Source organism: Coturnix japonica, chromosome 3 (genome assembly GCF_001577835.2).
Source record: "Coturnix japonica isolate 7356 chromosome 3, Coturnix japonica 2.1, whole genome shotgun sequence".
In the NCBI taxonomy this organism is placed as follows: Eukaryota; Metazoa; Chordata; class Aves; order Galliformes; family Phasianidae; genus Coturnix; species Coturnix japonica.
In genome coordinates, this window is record NC_029518.1 from 96,768,728 (window position 1) to 96,791,562 (window position 22,835).

At 41.4% G+C, this 22,835-nt stretch overlaps 1 protein-coding gene across 3 annotated transcripts in view; it reads right to left on the reverse strand.

The window, feature by feature from the left end:
* The window catches only part of INTS9 (integrator complex subunit 9), a 65,320-nt gene that overhangs the window by 13,704 nt on the left and 28,781 nt on the right, over window positions 1-22,835 (reverse strand). For all 3 annotated transcript variants that reach the window (XM_015859692.2, XM_015859691.2, XM_032443450.1), the window contains 5 exons: window positions 16,321-16,501; window positions 14,487-14,547; window positions 6,616-6,787; window positions 1,936-2,060; window positions 484-651 (listed from right to left, as the gene is read on the reverse strand). In XM_015859692.2, the coding sequence (XP_015715178.1) occupies window positions 484-651; window positions 1,936-2,060; window positions 6,616-6,787; window positions 14,487-14,547; window positions 16,321-16,501 (707 nt within the window). The remainder of the gene's footprint in view (window positions 1-483; window positions 652-1,935; window positions 2,061-6,615; window positions 6,788-14,486; window positions 14,548-16,320; window positions 16,502-22,835) is intronic.

Consider the following 22,835-nt stretch of genomic DNA (forward strand, 5'->3'; position numbering starts at 1 on the left):
GAAAGGGTATTTCTCATAGCAGGTACAGCTGGGGAAGGAGAGAGACAAGTCCTGGCTAATAACTTCCAATCTCTCTCAATCCCTTCCATAGCTCTGTACTACTATTTCAAACTGCAGTGCCTCTGCATATTCACATTTAAGGTGGCACTGACTGGTTTTCTTCACAGCTGGCCAGCAGAGATTACTCTTTCTTCTGCAGATTACTCTTTCTTCTGCAAGGACATGATGTGTCCTTGCAGAGGACAATTAACCTGAAGACACCTTTTACTTGCCCATCACATTCCTCTTTTCTCCAATTCTTGATTTACAGAATGAAATTCCCTTCAAAAATGCTTTCTTAACACTCTATTTGACAAAAACTGATGTGTGTTCATAATCAACAGCAAGTCACAGATGCAGGATATGTCTAGTCAAATTGGCTACTGCAATGCTGCTCGAAGTATGAGCAGAAGCCACATCTTTTCCCCACCTTTTGTTACTTACTTCTGGCATGATTTCGATCTTCTCGTAGCGTCGCTTATAGGGAAGAGTCAGGACCTCAGCTCTGCGGTAGGACATTGGTGGAGGCTGACAGTCTATCATCAAATCTGTCCGGTGAGACTGGGAGGGTGGTGGCTGAGTGTACTGCTCCGGGCAAACTACATGGAGAGGCTGGAAAAGAGGACTATGATGACTTACAGAAATGCCTGGTTGATTCTGCACACTGCCCTACATTGGTAATGGTTGCCATAAGGAGGTCTGTGGATTGACGTTAGCACGCTAACTTAACTGTATGAAAACAACATCAAAAAGATGAAATCCAGAAGATTCAATCAGGATTGAAACCGACTGTCCAAGGAACAAGCAGTATTTGCTTTGTATACAGACGATGCCCACAGTAACAAGGCCTAAATTTATATCTGTAATCACTACATCAATATCAGCAGTCATGTTAGCTGCCATAAGGAGAGAAATAAATCAAAATGCTCAATAGCATTCTCATCCAAACGCTTGTCATCTAAATTGGAAGCAAATACAGCAGTGGTGCAGACCATCACAAAATGGCACTGAGGCAAACGTGTCAAAACACAAGACTGCAAAAACATTAGCAAAATAGGCAACTCTGAGTTTTCACGACCTGTCAGCAATGCATTAACAAAGCATAAACAAGCTGATTACCACGGGGATCGCCACAGGATTTAAGGAAGCCACAGGATATGACAGAGTTTCTGCCAGATGCTTTGGAAACAGCATATTTCAGTAGTTACATGGAGGAAGAAAAACAGGCAATGTAATTTCCACCAGTTGTGCAGTGACAAGCCAGGTCACAGAATGAGCAGATAAGATGATCCAGACATTGTTAAGAGGTTTGGAAGAACATGCATTTCTGCATATGATGAGCTGAAGACAAATCCAAGGGAAAAGCTCAGCCAGAAAAAAATATGGGGTGTTAATTTAATGCTGCCACGAGTCAGAAACCAAATTTCAGTAGAAATAAATAGGATGGATAAGGAGAAGCCACAAAGAAAAAAAGAAAAGCCTGAAAGCTCAGCCTTTCTTCCTAGACAAAAAAGGAAAGACTGTGCAAATGGAACGAGGAAAGCTGTCAACTTGCAAGTAATATGTGAGTGGGACTCCAAAGCAGTGACGCCAGAATCAAGGCAAGGATCAAGTGCAGGATTCAGTTACAGGCGTGGGGGAGATGGTTAAAGCTGAGGGCACAGAGGATGATCTACACTTGGTACATCTTACATTAAGACTGTATCAGACACAGAGACACTAATTTAAACAAGCAGGGGAAAGAATAACAGGAAAGTGTCATTCTGTGTCTCTCTTACAGAGAAAGAATGTGTGTGTTATCTTATTTTGCCATTATTTAATATAAGTCACAATCAACTTATTTATTTCAGACAAATGTGTGAAGAAACACAAGAAAAGGCAACAAGAATTCATTACCTGGACTTCTTTGAGCAATTTAGACACCTGAATAAAATTCAGTCTTGTGTCAATGGGGCAGTAAACACATTTCATGGCCAAGGGCTGATAAGGAGCCAGAGCATCCAGATAGGAGAAATCTGGTTCTGAAAAGAGAAATGTTGAAAATACAGAATGCTACTGAGAATAAAGGTGGTCCAGCTCCTCTCTCATTCCACATTCCAGTCTAGACAAGCGATCTTATAGTAAAGTTAATTCTGCTATAGATTTCTTTTCCCTCCTTCCTTCCCCCACCTGGTATTTTCAGTTAATCTGATGAAAATTAACCCCTCAATTAGACTTACCTTAATCAAGCTACAGAGCAATACTATTTCATCTGAACACATTACTGCATGACTTTTATAACAAATTTAATCAAGGCAAAACCATTATCTCTTATTTTTAATCAGATCTTGTAAAAGAAGGCAAGATGTCCAGGTTTTGGTATCACAAATGTCAGCTTGTTTTTCACTGTGGCAGGGTGCACAGTGCACAGGAACCAGAGGGGCTGTGCACTTGGGGATCTTCCAAAGCCCCTGGTCATGGTGCTGGGCACCCTGCTCTGTGTAGCCTGGTTGGGGCAGGGTGGCAATGAGAGAAGGGCTGACCAAATTTGTCATGCAGACAGCAAAAAATAACGACCTTAACATTTTACTGATGGAAGTAGAGCTTCCATCATGGTATTCAACACTCCGTGCTGGAGCTCATTGGACTGGTAAAGCTAATTGCTAGCCTAAAAATCTGATACATCTAAGTATCAGTCATTGGTCATGATGTGGTTATCTTGTGAGAACAGAAAATAATATCAGCTAATGATACACACGTTAGGAACTGTCAAGGGGGCAATTTAACTGAGTCTAAAGCAAGTGTCAGTGTAGCTGCCTGGGAATATCTAAGTGAGAAATATTAACAAAAAATGATACTTGTATAAGAATATCTTGTTGGATGCTTCAAAAGTCATGAATTGCCAAACATGAAACAAAACTCACACTGGGCAAGAAGCCATGCTAGTTAAAAGCACATGTGCCAGTGCCATTGAATCAAAGCCCAGAAACAGTAATGCAAAAAGAGGCAATAAATAGCAATGAATAATTAGAATACTGAGCGAGTAGCTAGTTGAAGAATGATCAGTAGTCAAATAGGATCAAACCAGAGGACATTTTAAAACATGTTGGGGTAAAAAACTAAGAAAACTTAAGTAAACCACTCTGCTAGAGCTGCACAACGAAACTGCACAACAGTAAATTAAAAAGCTATTAGAAGAGAACTTTTCCATCCCATCTGGCCGTGTGGATGACACAGATCTGACTGTTTGTTTCTGAAAATGTCAGGAGGATGCAACTACTCAAACTACGTATTTTTGAATCAATAGGTTCATATAATTTACACACACATATATACATGTGCATACATATATATACATATACATTACATATACACACACACACATATATATGTAATCTACACATGTATTTCTTGCTCTAAGTATCCAAAATGGCACCAAATCTACAGCAACTAATGAGGACATAAGTAGGCACAGAAAAGTGAAAAATTCCAATACCCAAATCCTAAGGTTGAAATTGTAAGTCTAAGACAGGGCTTCCAACATTTAAAACACGTGAAAATATAACTGAAGCTAGTCTTAACATGAACTTGTGATATAATGCAATTGCTGCTTTGAAGATTCAAAAAAAACCCAGAATTCAACGGCACGATGAAAGACAGTACTCGTCAAGGACTCATTTTCTGAGAGTTACAGGTCTTTAGCTTTTTCCCTAAGACATCTGATTTACAACTGTGTGACACAGTTATAAAATCTTCCACTGTACAGCACGAATGTGGCATGCGTGAGCTGTTTTAAGATCTCCTAGGGAGTTAGTTTTTAACACACTGATGTTATTAGAGTGAGGGCAAGAAGTGGACTATTTCTACTGTGCTTTCTTCTAGAGCTTCTTTGTGGCTCAGTGGAATTCAATATGTTCAATCAATAATCTATTCAATGCTGCTTCAGTGGTAACATATGCAGATGACACAAGCAAGCAGAGCAGCTCCATACCTCACTCACAGCTGCTGTTCTGTCTTGGCTGCAACTGCTGTGCTAGTCTGTATTCTCTTATAGTTGTTTTTCACATTACAAATTGGAAAGATGGAGACTACCTAGCTCCTCTGGACTAAAGAAGCACTATCATAATTAGTAAGTGTGACTGCCTTGTTGAAAGATCCTAACTACTAGAAACAATGAGCCTTCAATAGGAAATCTTAGAACACAATCTGCTGTCACATACTCATTTATTGGACCATATTTCTCCCATAACTCCAGGCAATCTTACCTCAACAGGAAAAGCTAGATAATTTAATAATAACAATCCTAGATCTCAATGAAGTGGTCCAGGCTTCTGCTGGAGATACTAAGACCAGGAGAATTTAATCTGCTAGGAATTTCTGTAGACAAAGAAGTATTTGTTCCAGTTGAGACAACCATAAGGAAGTAGGAACATCCTGCTGAGTATATAGGCCTATGGACAGACACTGAAGACAAAATGCCACAAACAAATTAAAGGAATAAACCACAAGAAGTGCCTGGAATCACTGGGCACTCAAAGGTCACTACAACCAACATAATGCCAATGGGAGATTTACTTGAAGTATAGACTGGGTATGAATTCCAAAGACAATAACCTAAAGTATCCATGAGTCATTATGTCCTCCATTTGGACACCTTAACAACTTGCCAGAGCCAAGTTCTAATAGAAGCCTGTTCTATTTCCTCATTTCGTGCAAGGATTAGCTTGATATGGAAAGATAATTATCTCTTCCTACAAGAAGCCACAGAATGTTTTGCCATTAAAGACCGGTTTCTGACATCCTCACTGATGGTGGGTAGCACTTGCACAACATGATTAATGTCACTGATTTCCTGAAAGTTCACAAAACACAGAACCCAGCAGAGGGTGTACGTGTTCTAATTTTAATTGAAGTCCCAGATGGAGTAAGAATGTCTGTTTCCAAGATAACGTATAGCTGTACTGCTTTTTTACTGTTTACTCTAATTAGGGCATATTTCCTGACATTACCCCAAAGGGCAAGAGTGGTGGGTACCATAACATCTATGAAGTTGGTGCTGTTGTATCATGCATCATTTCCCAACATAAGCACAGTCTTGAGACTGAAGTTTCTAATCTGCTCAGCAGGGACTCCTTTGTATCTTCCTTCCTATTGCAGGAGGGAAGCATGTACTAATTACATACTGCTTTAAATCTACCACTAACCTTTCCTTTCTAAGCCAGTACAACAATGTCGTGATATTGTGACATGTTTTCATACCAACACTGTAAAAGAGTCAGAAGGACTTGCCTATCACTAGCCTAAAACCTACAGTTGAGAGAAAAAGATGGAAAGAAAGAACTCTTTTCCAAATCCATTTGCTTCAGGAGGTTACGTGCTTCCCAGCAGTCCTATTCACTAAGAAGAGAGGGAAAATAAGCTTAACAGTGGGACTCCACCATGCACTTGCTGTGGGAGTAGGTTTGATCAATTACTCAGTCTTCTCCTCCCCATTTCTAATTATTTTTTTTCCTAGTCCAAAATTCACAACATTTTTATCTGACTGAGAGTTATATTTAACACTTTTCCTATTTGTGATAGATTTCTTTCGACATAAACCTGCAGCAATGGCTTTAATGATCACGTCTGAACAGTGCCCACTGTAGAGTTCTGTCTCGATGACACATTGGGAATAAAGAGAAGCACTCAGAACATCAGTTTAAGGGAAGGTGCTGATGTATTACTAAAGAAGATCAAACTGTAGGAGGCAGTTTCCCTTTTGCTAGATCTCCCAGAAGCTTAATGTTCTCTTTTAAATACTTTGTCTTGCCATTAATGACTGGCACAGTCCTGGGATGCAGCTGCCCTCAGGATCAGAGACCACAGTTCACTCTGGGGTAGACAGCACTTGATTCATTAAATCCATTAAAATTAGAAACATACTGGGACAAGTGGAGGAACTTCAAAGGTGGAGCTGTTGTGCCCCTGGCAGCCTGAGTCATTGAGAAACAGCTCCCCAGGTTCATAGTTGGAACTGTAACTTCAGCTTCAGACACAGATGTGTCCGTCAGCTAAAAGGAGTCTGAAAAACAAAGTTCAACCAAATGACAGCAGTGGCATAAACCACCTCTGCTAGGTCTGCATGGGGTGAACACTTACTGACCAGCAGACAGTACAGGAATACCTTCAGAAACAGACTGGTTGTACTAAGGAGTCGAGTAGCAGTCTGACGTCGTGATGAAAGGGCAGGAGAAGGTGTGAGGAAAGGTTGGTGACAATATGGAGACAGGTCTTGCCTGAGCTTAACTTGCAGCCAGCTGCTTTTAATCCAACAATTAATTTCCTGTAGGCATTTTACTGCTGTGCACAACAAAGGTTTTGCTTAGAAATGGCAAGGATCGACTCTGCATGGCAAAGGTTGGCACTGCAGGGCTAAAATGAATTAAATGGCACAATAATTACACTCATCACTACTCTCAATCCTGGGGTCTTAATTTAAAAGAGCTCCTACTGGAGTCAGAAACTTCTGCTCCAGAACAAATGAGTAAAGGATGTAGCCACACTTCACCAGAGCACAACTTATTACTAATTTGGTAATGATAACTGCATTTTACTTACCTGTGAATATAACAGTGTTCAAGCTAGATTTTCCCCATAACTCCATGAAATGAACCACATCCCCAAATCTTAGAGAGGGATGCCCAGTAAAAATGACACATGGCTGCTTGAAATCATTGCTGAAGTCTCCATGGATGCTGGGGTAATGTTTTAATTTGTTTGTCTGAATCAGCTGAAACAAAAACAGAAATTCAGACATTACAAACTTCTCTGTGCCCTGTAATTCCAAGTGTTTACTTACATGTGATTATAAATAATTTACAGGTTATTTGTATTTCATCATAGAGCCCCTTGCTGCATATTCCTTAGATTTTCCAGCAGATTTAGTCATTACCATCCTAAATGTTATGATGGGGCCAGGTGCCTCCAAGTCCTTGTTCTCATTTCTTTGGTACCAGCAAAGAAACTGAGAGGAAACTGCAAACACTCCCTACTTAGAGTTTCCTGGAGTGAACAGAGTGATTAGCTGCCAAACTCAAAACAAGCTACTTTTTCCTATTTGCCATGACCTCAGAGTACTGACATTTAACCTGGTGTTCTTGCATCCCAGAAATACCAGGCAATTTTGCCCTCAGCAGTGCACAGTTGTGAGTTTCATCTGTGTAGCAGGTTCAAACAAAGTCAAATCCTCTGGAAATGCACAAGAAAGAACAGACCATCTCCTCCTCTCTAACACTGAAATGAGTAATAACAATGAACAGTAGGAAGTACTGGAGGAGGTAAACAGAGTGTAACATACACGCAAGCCCTGTGCATGCAGAACAGATTTCTTTATAAGATAAGAAAGTTTAGTTATCCAGGCACTCTCTGAAAGCAAATTTTGCTTTATATCACCTGCTTCTGTTTTCTGATCTGTAAAGCAACTTTTAACATAAAACCAATACAGTTGAGCAGTGTGTTGTGCACTTCCACGTAATATTACTCAAGTATTTTCTTGGCAGACATAAGTTCCCAACCCCATATGAAAATAAAGCACCCATCATCTCTTTCTAGCTCCAACTCTGTCCCTTGAGATGTTTCTCTTCATTGTAACATATTTGGACACAGCTTGTTCTTGTCGTGGGGACCCTTCGGTCATTAAGGAGGAAGCTGGGCCACAACACTCTGCAGCTTAGTAGAAACATCAGAGTAGTATTCAGTCTCCAAAAGGCAAAACTGAAAATACATCCAATAGCTGCTCTGGCAGTTAATATGCACTCCATCTTGCAAACATTCTTGCAATTAAGGCTGGTAAAGATTTCCGATTAACACATCTGGAGTGCAATATTTAGAATCTAAACTTGGCTCCAGTCACAAAAACTGCAGGTTGGCAGACAATGGGCAAAACAACTTTGATGCCACAAAAAGACACTGCCATTTAGAAGAACAGGGAGGAAATGAACCCATGAATTTTTTCCTTTGCCAAAAGGGGAAATCAGAAGTGACAAATCAAAGTTGCAAAAGCATTTTCAATTGGGTAAAGAAGGGGGCAATTTCTATTCCAAAGACCAAATGGGATATGTGACATTCCAGGTCAAATCTTAAGTCAGGGACCAGCAGTGACATGAAAGACATCTTCACAGCTTCCATTTACATAATGTTTCTGAGAGTCTCAAGCTGTTCCTCCAGCATCCTGACCCTCAGCTCCCCCAACATTACATTATTTGCACACAGCAGCACTCAGATCTTGCTAACACGTGAGACCCACTTCACTGCTGCACCCATACAAATGTCCACTGTATGTTTATAGACACAAAAAGCTGCCGTTACCAAAGCACTGTGGCAGCTTCAAGTTCCTTCCTAATACTTTGACCTAACCATAGTACCCTAACTCTAACAACCCTCTGCTAAATCATATCTCTGAGCACCACATCCAAATGGCACTTGAACACATCCAGGGATGGCGACTCAACCACCTCGCTGGGGAGCCCATTCCAGTGTTTAACTACCCAATTTTCTTTTATAAGACTCAGCAATAAAACACTGAGCACAACGTTGTGGTGCCCTGCTTCTAACTGGGGTGCTAAATCCAGAGGAAAAATGGATGTGATGGATCCTTAGCACCACTTCCTGAGGTGAGGTGACTTTTTACCTTTCTTTTAGTGGTTAACCCACTGAAGCTCCATACCATAGCTCACAATCTCCACCTCTCACAGTTGGACACAGCAGGGGTGAAAGGCTACATAAGCAAGTTTAGAGACATACTACTCACTTCAGTGATAAAGCAGCTGGTCGATTTCATTATCGAGAGCAAAATCTTTCCTAATTACCTTATCAAAAAATATATGGAGCTGAACTTGCAAAACAAGTCCAACAATTTCACAACTCATTAAGGGGACTAAAACTGTAATGATCCGCATTGGTCTTTTACACCTACAGATGAGAAGGGCTGTATAAGCACAACTGTCATTACTGTGCCCCATTCAGAACTCCAACCAAGCCTGGGCCAGGGCCAATATCTACCATACAGTCAGTCCATATTATTTAAGCAGGACTGGTTTCAGTAAACAACATTCAGAACAGTTTTTTTGTACATAAAGAACATTTATTGACTGAAAGCTTAAGAGATAGAGGATGGTAAAGCACTGAACCGAGACAAAGGACTGCTGTGTTTTTTCTTAATCCCAAATGGTTATTATTCCCTTCAAAGCAGTACGCTTGATTTACAGGGTCAGCAACTGCCGCTATAAACAGGATAAATCTCTAGAGCCTTCATGTACCTTTACTGAAGTCAGCCAAAATACACTATTTACTCCGTGTGCTTTTGTGTGTTCTGTATCCAGAAGTTTGAAGAGATGTGGTTCTTAGCAATGAATGAGGGATGTGCGGATGACTTTCTCTCCCTCACTCCCTTCATAAGACCCATGCCAGAAGGGGCCCAATTCTGTACAATGCTAAACAAAATAGAATGTATATGATCATTTAGTTCCAGATATTTATTGCTTTGAATGGAATGTGCAGGAACTGGTACATGGAAGAGGGAAGCGAAGACAAAGAAGATAAATGCCAGTATTTAAGACCACAGAATCAATATTACTCTAACTTCCTGGCTCTTTTCAGTCAGAAAAACAGGCTTTTCCTCGCCATTTCTCCTTGATGTTGCAAACAGATGCTAAGTAAGAGGACAATAAACTCAAACTCTTCCTCTACCAGCAAATTTTGATCAATATAAATCGCCTTGCAAATATTTCTGTTGCAGCTATTTAGAGAAGTATTGTTAAGTCTGGATTCACTTATCTCATAGTCTGGAATCAGCTACGTAAACACTGAGCAGTAAGGAAAACGAGTGAAAGCTTCTCACTGTGCCTTGTGAGAACAATTCTGCTATTCAGTTATATAGCTTCTGCTTGCACAAAAGGGACAGTGCAGAATGTAAAATCCATGGATCCATGGTTCCTGTTAAAATAGTCAGGGACGTGGCTAATTCAGTGGACATGGTGGTGACAGATTGATGATCTAGATGATCTTAGCAGTCTTTCCCAACCTTAATGATCATAGAATTACAGAATGGCTTGGGTTGAAAAGGACCACAATGACCATCTGGTTCCAACCCCCTGCTGTGTGCAGGGTCACCAACCAGCAGCCCAGGCTGCCAGAGCCACATCCAGCCTGGCCTTGAATGCCTGCAGGGATGGGGCATCCACAGCCTCCTTGGCAAGCTGTTCCAGTGCGTCACCACCCTCTGGGTGAAAAGCTTCTTCTGATATCCAACCTAAACCTTCCTTGTCATTTCTACGATTCTAATTCCTTATCTGTGTCTATGCTGGGATGGGATATTCCCATGCCCTCCTGGGATGTGGCGAAGCACCATGAGCTGGTTTTGGAATACCAGAATAACATAATAACGTTTCTAAACAAAATAAATTACTGATTTATGTTCCACTGCACTCCATTTAGGTATTGTGTTAAGCTTGGAGCTCCTCTTCCCCATCATCTGATTATCCTCATCTATGATAAACAATTACTGGAAAAAACTGAACTGCCACTATTTTGTAAGAACAGAGGTGAGCCATCCACAGAGATCCATCTCTTTGACTGTTTTTCCATTATATTTCTTCAGTTTTTCTTCTGAGAAATCACTGGCTGGAATGTAGTTTAACTCCAGATCCTAAAATCCCTCCAACAGCGTCACAGCAAATCCCACCCCAGCGATCACAGGGAAATGCCTTCATAAAGCAGTCCTTTTAGCAGTGCACCAACTAAACTGGCTGCAGCTGAGACTTCAAAAGCTTGTGTGAGAATCCAGATACCCTGTTCATACTAACTTCAGTAAGAATTGATGTTCAAATTCCACCTACATCGCTGAAGCACTTTAGCCCGCATTCCTTGCTCACACTACAGAGGGAAAGCATATTCCCTGTTCACTCAGAATGGATGCTAGGAACAAATTGCCACCCCAAAGAATCATAAATTCCGCACTGTGATTGTGTGGGAGGAGATATGTTGAACATCTACTACTCATTAACGAGTAAGTAACCTGGAGGGAATAGAAGTGTTTTGGGTTCTCTGCAGAGTTGAACAGTGTGTCTGGTTTTGTTCACTACAGCAGAACAAGGAATGAGTTCAGAGCAGGTAACATAAATCACAAACCTGGAAATCTTCCATGCAAAGGGAATGAAAAGCTTTAAAAGGCTCAGTACAGAGAGAAGAATAAGATGCTCTTTCATGCTATGCATGAGGCACCACTGGAACTCGTTGCTGCAAAAGACTAACAGCAGCTCGGCGGATTCTTTTCCTTGTTTGCTTTTAAATTTTGTTTGTACATCTAAATAAGAACATCAAATTTCAGGACTAGACAGCATGCTGGGCTGGACCTGTTCCGTGGATAATTAGAAGCCTGTTTCCTGGCCTGTCCCTCTCTGATGCATCATGCCAGACACATTATTAATGCTTGCTAGTAACTGAAAGGCACGTTTGAGTAATTCTTATTTCTTCCAACAAGTGAGCAGCAAAGCAAATCTTTTCATGATGGACAATTTCCACAGAGTTTACACAGCACAAGCTCACCATTAATTTGAAAAATGTGAGGCAATTCTGCACTAACAACCTATCCAGTAGACATGATCACTCACTGTCTCTTTCTGGTACTCATTAAAAATTTCCTTGAGTGTTAGAAATCAAAGCTGATCACTTTGAGTTTGTGGAGTCACAGATTATGAAACGGTGTTTACCTACGACAAAAAGGGCTGACTGCTGGTTCAGCTCCAGCTAGTACAGGAAGCCATGAGTCCAACTTTGCTTTCTCCTAGACTGATGATATGGCCACAGCCATGTTATTGATGCCAGCCCTTATATGAGTACCACTCTGCTAGGTAAATTTACACCAAAAACAGCAGCTGAGTCTGGTGTGCATGGACATAGCAGGGGAAAAATAATAAAATTGTTAAAGCTTGTGTGCCTTCCCCTCTCATTTACACTGTTTGCTCTATCTCTGTATCCCACAGGAGAAACCCAGCTCTCTCCTTGGAAGCAGTAAGACAGCATTAAACCACTAATGGCTGTGGGTCTCACTGTAATGCAACCTAAAGCACTTGAGAACCACCAGAGGAAAAGGTTGATGGTAGCTGTCCACTGCAGGGCAGCAACAAGGAATCAAAAGCCTCGGGTGAGCACCGCTTACCTGACACGGCCATCTTGTGCTGCACTGATGTAGGCTGTGTTTGGTGTCAGTCATCTACTATGTATAGTATGTATATCTCACAGTGTTTTGACTGCTTAAAACCAACTCGTGCATCTCACAGAACAGAAAGGAGCATCTGACCAGTGCTCTCAAGCGTGTCTAAACTTCAGTGATGTATGACCTCAAAATGGAATAGCAGGCTCAGTCCTCCTTCACCTGGGTATTAACTTCCTTTGCTTTTGCTGCTAGGCAAGTTTCTGGAAGTGTTGCTGTGTGCCTATGGCCACTGCCTGCTAACACACAACTGGTTTTGCAAACAAGCAATATGTATCAGGAATGAATAATGAAGATAACTATTAGGTCAATCAGATCATCACAGGGCAGGAGAAGGTCAATGCAGGTTGTTTCACTTTCAAGTGTTTATACAGCAGCTGTAAGCAACCTGTAAGCATGATCAAAATGATAATCTCAGTTGTGTTAGATGACTTGCTGTGAAATGTATCAGACAGCAGCTCAGCACTGAAATGCCAAAGGGTGTGTAATAGTTTAATAATTTAAAGGCATTTAACAGTTTGGGAGCCACAAGGGTGTGGATGCACACTATTGTGTTGTTTAAGCAAAAATTAGGAAGCTTAGGCTGGCTTCCTAGCAATTACACCCATGGTTCCAGATAAGTTATTTGTGCATTACATACAATCATAGGCCTGGGTTGAAAATGACCATCTGGTTTCAACTCCCTGTTATATGCAGGGTCACCAACCAGCAGCCCAGGCTGCCCAGAGCCACATTCCCAGCCTGGCCTTGAATGCCTGCAGGGATGGGGCATCCACAGCCTCCTTGGGCAACCTGTTCCAGTGCGTCACCACCCTCTGGGTGAAAAACTTCCTCCTAAGATCCAACCTCAACATCCCCTGTCTCAGTTTAAAACCATTCCCCCTGTCCACCCTCACAAAATATCTCTAGCTTTGTGGGTCATAGCATGATTTGGCCTCGTCAAGCAAAGCCTGTACAAGTGATAGTCACATTATTCCCTCTATGCACTTTGTTTTATCAGGAGGAAACTGATCCATTATCCACTGCTGTGAGTCCTTTCCTAGATAATTACCTCAATATACACGTAGCACTGAGCATTCAGCAGCTAAACAATAATTTGGCAAAATCTCATTATCAAAAAGCCTCAGGAGCACATAAAATGTCCTAAAAACTAAAGGACATAGTTATCACTCTATAAACACAAAGACCCATCATTTAAGATGGCTTAGGGCTTCTCATTTTTGGAAGGATCTTCACTTAAATCTGCCAGTTCCACTGCATACTGTGAATTCAAATTTTGAAGCAGTGTCTTAAGACAAATGTAGGAGTCAGCAAGCCAAAGACTGTGGATCAGCAAGGATTTCTGAGTTCACACACCCCAAGGGGTTCACTGTCTCACAAGACCAGATAGGAATTAGCTAAAATCCCACCTCTTCCTCACCCAGTTGCTTCTCATTTACTTCAGTCACAAATCTACTTGTTCCCAGTGGATGAAATAGGAGATTTTCTTCCTTGGTAGGTGAGATAAGTGAAGGTATGAGTTGTGCTGTGTTAATTTAAATGTCTGGATGGCCATCAAACTATATATTTTGATGCAGAAATGACGTTTCCACAGTATACTGCAGGGAAGATCCTCTTTAAAGACAGGAACCTTACTTCTCTTTTCTTCAGTAAGATGGTAGCTCAGGTAATTTCCCTTAAAAATTGCCAGTAGCAGCACTGCTCAGTGCTACAAGCTTCAACTTTCTTATATCAACTCCCTGTTTCAAGATATCATTTCTCCTGCAGTAGACATCATGGTGCCTGTTTCAGCTGAAAGGGTGGGAGCTGGGATGACTAAGCTGTCTCTGATAACAAGCTCTTAGTTTTACAGACTCAGAAATAAACTGCTTGGACAAAGGGAATATTGGTGGTTGCAGTGTGATAAGAGCAAACATCGATCCATGTGAATGCCACACAGCCTTCTGCGGGTGGAAAAGAGATACAGGCAAGCATACATAAGTCATATGCTGAAATAAATATCATGGTAATTATTTTGAGTTGAGGGAACACCATCATTCATTCCGCCCCCACGCTCCTAAATTAATCACAGAAAGAAGAGGGGAAAAAAACTTGGATGAATAAGGACACAAAGCTCAGAAATAACGCTCCCCATAAAAACAACAGCCACGAGAAACTGCGTTCCTGTTACATGCTCACTCTCAGATCTTAACAGACAGTGAAACTATGGTTTACTTACCTCAGCATGAGGAAAAGGAGGTTCTGGAAGATACACCTTTGTTTGTTTGTTATGACACAACCTTCACAAGAAAAGGAAAACGAGCAGGGTTAGAGAGCTGCACACATCCTGCAGTATCTGCTGCCACCTACTGTTTAACTATTGCTGGAGAAAGCCATCTCTCGTCTGCTCCATCAGGAGCAAAGTCACTAATTTGATTTGCTGCTTCCTGTCTTTCTGTTTACATGGCCAACACCTACCGGACACAATGACTCAGTCACAGCCAGATCACTTGGAGAAGGCACAAAGCAGCTGAAAATATTATGCAACAAAGCCTAACTACTGCTGGAAACAAACTTGTAACTAACAGCTAATTTTCCAAAGCCCAATTATACTTCAACAGAGAAATTCCACTTGCCTCGTCCTGCATCTCAGCAATGATTCAGTCCTGTCATTCATTAAAATCTAATTCCCCTATGCATTTTATTATTGCAGATATGATGTTGGCAAAGTGCCCTTCATCCTGGCATAACACGCACTGTTCCCTGCTATTTTCCATCAATCTTTTGTTTTTAAATAGCGAATATTGAAAGTTGTTGAGCAGCTCCAGCCAGAGCCTCAATTCACCCTATTACAGAGGACAAAGATTTCTGTCAGAGGTCTGTGTGATGTTACAATTATCTGCAGTGACACCAGAAGTCCTGGTGACATTTTCCAGGAAACACTGCCCTTTTCTCATATATTCTTCAATTTATTATAAACTAAATTTAATCAAGACTAAGAGATATTAAGAATGGGATATTTCTTTTAAATGACTAAACAGTAGAATTGAAAGGCTGGAATCCCTGAACATCAGCCCCTGTTCTGACCTCAAATTGGAGTAATCACAAGAAGTTGAGTTCTCTTTTTCACAGCTCAGAATCACAGACTAACTGAGATTGGAAGGGATCACTTTGAGATCGTCTTTCTAACCTTCTGCTCAACTACGTTCAGTTCTTTGTCCAGGACTGCATCCAACAAGATCTGCTATCTCCATAAACGGAGATAACACAAGCTCTCTAAGCAGTCTGTTCTACTGTTTAACCACTCACTGCATGGATCAAAAAAGAGTGTTTCTTTTGTTCAGATGGAATTTCACGTGTTTTAATTCATGCCCATCACCTCCTCTTCTCTCAGTGGGCACTACTGAGAAGAGTATGGCTCCTTAGCTTCCTCCCATCAGGTATTTCTAATCACTGAAAATACTCCTCTGAGCCTTCAGTTCTCCAGACTGAATAGTCGCAGCTCTCTCAGCCTCTACATATACAAAAGAACACCTCTGTTACCCTGAGGTGGATTCACTCCAGTACAACCATATCTTTTTTGTAGCAAGGAACTCAGAACTAAACACAGCATTCCATAAGTATTCTCATGGGAGCTGAGCAGAGAAGTATCACCTCTCCTGATCTCCTGGCAATGCTCTGTATAATGCAGCCCAGGATAGTGTTGGCCTTTTTTACACAGAAATATTAAGTTGGCTCAACAAAATTAAGTTGGAAAAATCTATTTTCCTTATATGAGAGACCATGGTATCATCTTGGGAGTAATGGATGAGACTTGCAACCAGGCACATTTAAAAGTCACTACTGCAAGTACTAAAAAGCACACAGTATTTGAGTTTGCATGTTCTACATGAAACAAGGCTTCCCTAATTATAGAAGACCTACTCACATGAGCACATACACACTTGTAAACATGTTCACGGTTCTAATGAAGTATAAATTAGAACACGTCAAGTAGACACAACCTACGTGTATCTATTTCCCATAGTCATGTGTGTGAACTGAGCCTGATAAAGCAGCCCTTTAATACCTACCACTCAGCAAAGATCTGGGAGAATTCAAGTGAGCTGTTGGCAACAGGTGAGATGAAATAAAAAGGGACATTGGAGAGTCCAGCAGAGTCAATATACTGATACAGGCACTCCAGCAGATCGTATATTACTCCAGAGGGGTAACAAGGAACCAACACATTTCCTCCATTCCGGACAGTCATAGCTAAAGGAGAGAGAAAAAACAATTAACAGGGTTCAGATTTAAACTTTGAGGTCCTTTACAACAACATATAGAAAAAGTACCTTTAACATAAAGTATAGAAAAAGAAACTACTGTATAAATTAGCACAACATGTTATGCATATGAACCGAGGGACCACTTCTGATTGCTAAGTACAATTATTTACTGCCTTCTCCAGGCTTAGCAGAGTGAATGATTATAATACTCTGTTAGTGAGGGCACATACCAAACTGAGCAGATGAAGAATTGACACAAGAGGGCAGACTTGCACTGGTACATGAAGACAAATGGCCAGTGTGACATGAAACATCTCACCATCAAAATAAACCCTGCTCCATTTATTACCTGTGCACCAGACGTAAAGGACAACAGTTCACTAGGTTCACCCGAAAGCACTAAAGATAGCAAGCTGTTCTGTGCTCAGTTTTCATTGTGCTAGATGAAGATAGGGGTATTACAAACAGCCCTCAGAGCTGGAAGTGGGTGAGGAGAGGGCTTCACCTTTCTAGAAGTTCTAAGTATTTTCAACATAAGAATAATTTAAAACCCCAATGAGCTGTAGACAGCATTGAGAAAAAGAGAGGAAAAGAAAATCTCTGTAATCGAGATTCATCTACGTATAAATGCAAGTACAGAGCAAATATTTCGGGTTTTAGCAAAATGAATTACAGAAATGCTGCACCTTATGGGAAAGAGGAAATACTTGGTCCAGCAATAGCTGCCTCACTAAGATTTCATCTGTGGCCATGGGGCAAAACCATCTACTGATGTTAATTGCATTGCAGCAGCAGGAACATTATGCGTCAAGGCATTACACAAAAAGCTGTGAAAGAGCCTGAAAATGCACATATTAAATCTCACTGTAATCACTTCCTTGATTTCAGTTATTGACAAGCTTTGATGGGGTACGGATCTCGCACATTAAGGGTCTTTTTGCACCACCTATGTGTTCAAAGATGATTTTTATGGCTGAATGTTTAAAGGTTTTATGGAGTCTAGGGAAATGTACAGACTCCAAAGTGAGATTTTTTACATGCATTTAGGTGCTCAACTTCTTTTAGGAGCCAGTGCCTATTACAGGTTGCTCTCAACAACTGTGGCTAAAGTCATCTCCTGTATCAAAGCTGTATTATACAACATTATCTGCAGTGTACTGGATTTATTGCTCGGGTCTTCTCCAAACCACATACAAACTCTACCACCAAAATAATTGTGAATATGAAAAGCCATGCTTTACATTTTCCTAGAACTTGGGAAGTTACAAAACATCCCAGCAATGCGTTATATTATCCCTCTTACATACGCAAGTCTGAACGACCCCATCTATAAACAGGATGTGAAGAGAGGAATGAGGAGATTAAGAATGATATTTTCAAAGCCATCTGGGCTGAAAGTTAAGTCTCTGGCTCCAGAAGCAGAATTCACATTGCTTCATTACGCACCCAAAAATCCACAAAAATGAAATATAAGTACCCATATCCACAGTAGTAAGAACACAGCATGGACAGAGAGGGGATGCAAAGTGATCAGTAGAAAATGCCTATGTTTGCACTTCTGCCCTGAATGAGGATTCTGCCTCAAACAGCAAGGTACGTGTATCCTGGGGAGGCACTGGCACAGGCTGCCCAAAGGAGCTGCGGATGCTTCACATCCCCAGAGGTGCTGCATGGGCAGCCTGATTTTGTGATGGGGTAACCAACTCACAACATGCGGTTCAAGAACGAAGACGTGGTGTAGGGAGCCTGCTTTGGCAGGGGGGTTGGACTCGATGATCTCTAGAGGTCCCTTCCAACCCCTACAATTCTGTGATTCTGTGATCTATAAGGTCCCTTCCAACCTAAGTGATTCTATGATGAACCTTGGGGAAGGTACCTTCTACTTTCAGTCAGGCATCCTTTCACCCTGTTAAGACTTAAGATTTGACCTCCTCAATTTCAGTAGGCAGCAGGAAGATTTCATCTAATAATGACTGGTTAAAGAATTTGTGTAGGCTATGAAAAATGTGGGTTTCATTATTAAGCCACAGAGTTTAAATCTGCAGCTCTCCCTTCCCTGCAGCCACTGGTTTGCTATGGGAAACTCAAGATACTTCTGCTGAAAACCAGACGTTCAAGATTCCTGGGGCCAAAGAGAAAATAATAGAGGATAAGGCCTTTGAGCAGATGCCAACTTGAACGTCAGTTCCCAGGAAAATTACAGATGGTTAGTGTTTTATACTAAACAAAATCACAACCTAGGGAGTAAAATACTCTTCCATCCACAGATGAGCCCACCAACCCAGGCTTGATAGCCCCTTGAATCTCATATTCCTGGCCACATAGCAATGCACCTTTGAAAGTGGCCTGGTGAATGCTCCTAGTCCTCTGGACAGGGGAAGGAAGCAACACAACTCTCCCACACTACCAAGGTTGTGAGCCAACCTTTTGGCTTAATATACTTTGTCTTCATTCACCACGGATAGAGGGCACTAATTCTTGAGGGTGTCCCTTGTGGTTTTGTAAAGGACAACCTTCCAGCTTCTCCAATACAGAGAAAACATCTGTACAAGCACACTGCTTTCCATGCAAGCAGCAGGTCAAATCTGGCTCTCTGGACAACTTCCTACAGTTGTCAGTAAGAGGACATGTATATTTGAAAGCTGTTTGAAGCCCAATTTATCTCTGTGACTGATGGATGCAGTCTCTTGAAAGAAGTTGTATAATAATCTTGGCATTTCAAATTTAGTCTCCTTCAGTAGCTCCATAACAAGTTGTTCAATTTACAGCTTACAATGAGATACTTGCTTTTCAAACAGCTGCCACTGCAAGGTCAAGTTGGCACCTAAAAAGCAAACTGTGCTCTTTTCTGCTTTATATAAACATGCGCACATACAGAAAGGCATGGCTGAACACGCACACAAAACATCCTAAAACTGCCCTCACCAATAGTCTGGTAATTTTGCTGATGATGCCCAAAGCAATGTAAAAATACAACTGCTTTTCTCAAGCTGCAGAGTGCTGGTACGGCAGTGCTGTTCCATAAAAAGGGGGTTGGGGCTTAACTTGGTGACAAGACAAAGTGTATTTTGGTGCAGCACACGCAATGTGGAGAGCAGATCATGCATGTGACTCAGTAACAGTGGGATTCAGCTCTACAACTCCACGTGCTGGGACGGAAACAGAGACCAAGGCAAAATTTTCACACTTCCATTTCTGTGCTTAGCAATGCTCACTCACACACCGACATTAATTTAAGATACACATTTTTGGTTAATTTCCAATGACTATCTTTTTAACCAACTGTATTTTGAGCTTCTTGTGAAGTTTCACAAACACTCTGAGAAGGAGAAAACATGAGATCTATGGTGCTCAGCTTGCCTACGCTACTGCTTTTCACAGTAACAGATTGGTTTTTGGACTTCTTGGATGGTGTGAACCAGACAATCTTAAAAGGTCTTGTCCAACCTCAATGGTTCTATGATTCTTTACTCACTTACAAGAAACTGGATCTGCTATTTTCTTCTCTTGATGTTGGCGTAGATGTGTAAGTAGCACTGGGAAGAGACTGCTCTATTACTGCATCCTTCATAGAATTACTACCTGTATTTCTCCGACACCTTTGGCATGGTCCCCCACCACATCCTTCTATTTAAACTGGAGAGATGGATTTGACTATTTGGTAGGTGAGGAATTGTTGGAAGGTCACAGGGTTGTGGTCAACAGCTCTATGTAACGAGCAGCATCCCCTGTCTGGGAACTAGTACTCTATAACATCCTTATCAATAACAGATGATAGGATGTGGAGTGCACCCTCAGCAAGTTTGCTGAGGACTCACCAAGCTGAGCAGTGCAGTTGATACAGCACATGGAAGGGATGCCATCCAAAGACACCTTGGAGTTTATCAAAGGCGGGCACCTGTGAACCTAATGAGGTTCAACACAGCAAAGGACAAAGTCTTGTACTTCAGTTGAGGTAATCTCAATATGCATACAGACTGGGAGAACTCCTTGAGAGCAGCCCTGCTGAGAAGGACTTAGGGGTCCTGGTGGATGAAAAACTTATAATGAGCCAGCAGTGTGTGCTTGCAGCCCAGTAGGCCAGTGGTATCCTGGGCTCCATCAGATGAGGGGTGACCAGCAGGGACAGGGAAGTGATTATTCTCCTTTACTCTGCTTTTGTGAGGCCCCAGTTGGAATACTACATTCAAGTCTAGGGCCCCCAACGCAGGAAAGATACAGAGCTTTTGGAGAGTCCAGACAGGCTGAAGGAACCAGGCTTGTTCAGCCTAGAAAAGTGGAAGGCTGTAATGAGGTCTCCCCACGGCCTTCAGTATTTAAATGGAGTTTATAAATATGAGGGAAATCAACTCCTTACACGAGTAGATAGTGACAGGACAAGGGGGTATGGTTTTAAACCAAAGGAGTGGAAACTTAGTAAAAAAAACCAACTTCCCTCAACATCTAACCTGAGAGAGTGGTGAGGTGCTAGAACAGCTTGCCCACAGAGGTTGTGGATGCTCCATCCCCGGAGGCATTTAAGGCCAGGTTGAATGGGGCCCTGAGCAGTCTAATCTAGTACCTGATCTAGCAATTGGCAACCCTGCCTTTAACAGTTGGGCACGGAACCTGATGATTCTTGAGGTCCATTCCAACCCAGTCATTCTATGATTTCTATGACTACGACTTCTATGACTTCTTCGTGTCAGTGCATTGTTTTTTTTGCAAGTACTACAAATTCTGGATTCTTTTTTAAGCTCTCTTCCTTCCATGTTCAATTGTTTCCTAATTTCTCTGCACTGATCTCTTTCAAGATAGAATTTGGCTCGAAGATACTCCGCAAAATCCTCAAAATAGTTCAGAATGTTTCTGTAAACCAGAACTTGCTTAGATAAAAACCCACCTGTACCTACGCATGTAACACACATTTATATGCATGTATCTTTTAGATTTTGCTTTGGCCCAAACTACAGCTTTAATAATTTAAAAGCATTTTAATAAACAACAGCCTCACTATGGTTTACTTAGCAAAACAGCTGCTGCAGTTTAAGGCACTAGTGACCACCAAGCTGTTTGCTAAGACACACAATTTGGTGGATACCTTGCAGAAGAGCTGGCAATAAGGCAAACACTCCTCAGCCTCTCCTGTAGAAAAACTAACACTGATGCTCAGCCTCTCCTTGGTGGTTCAGGATGATAAAAGTGATCATGTTACCATCTGTCAGCGGGACAATAACCCCCATGAAGGTCCAGAAAAGACAGAGAAGCGCAGCACATCTGCATGTAGCACAAGGTCACCAAAGCTTATCTGCCACAGCTTGTAATAAAATTAACAAAGCTTATAAACAATGAGAACACAGCCTCAACGCGCACACGCGTATACGTAAACATAGGCATCACTTAGGAGAGGAAGTCACAGGTGTTAAGAATTTAAAGAGTTTCAAGAGGAGGTCAAACAAGTTTCTGGAAATGAAACCCGTGGAGCATTACTAACTGCACAAAAAGCCATGTCTGATTGAGGAAATTCCTGAAACAAAAATAGTTCAAGGCTAAGAGATTATGAGGGGAATATCATATCATATCATATCATATCATACTTAATCATATCATCATACCTAGTCTTCCACTATTCTCTACATATCTGCTTATAGTCCCTGTTGCAGCCAGGATGTTGACAGACAGGGTATCTGGTATAACACAAAATCATCATCTTTATAAAATGCCAAAATGCACCCCAGTAACAGGTATTTATACCACAAGTAACCATCCTGACCCCATCGTTCATTTTTTCCCCACGCAAACAAAACCCACATCATTTCACCCTGTACTTCTCACATTAGGACCTGACTTCTGTTTGAATCGAAACAAAACTTAATTAGGGATATTTGATTTTGATTTGGAGAAGGCAGGTGATGGAGTAGGCAGATGACAGAGTAATCAACCACATCCCTTTTCCCTTCCACTACTGCGGCAGTCCCATACTGAGACTCTGATATATTACGATGATATTCAGCATCTGCGAATATGCAGAAGGATTTAAAAACAGAAAAGCAAAGTAATGTGGTCTTTGTTTATTCTCCAAAGGTACATTTAGTTTTTCAAAGATTAAGAACTATTTACACTTCAGTTCATTCTCATCTTTATCCTGTAACCTTGGGTAAGTCATCTAAATTCGACAGCTCAAATTCCTCTCAGTTGTGCTATGGGGACCAGAACACTTGCTTGCAGGGAAGATCGCCTGATTTAGACTTCTAATGCCTTTTAATAATCTTTTTAATAGTTCTCCTGTAGTGGATGTTTTAGTTCTCTTGAGAAAGACAACACACGGCAAGACAGACATG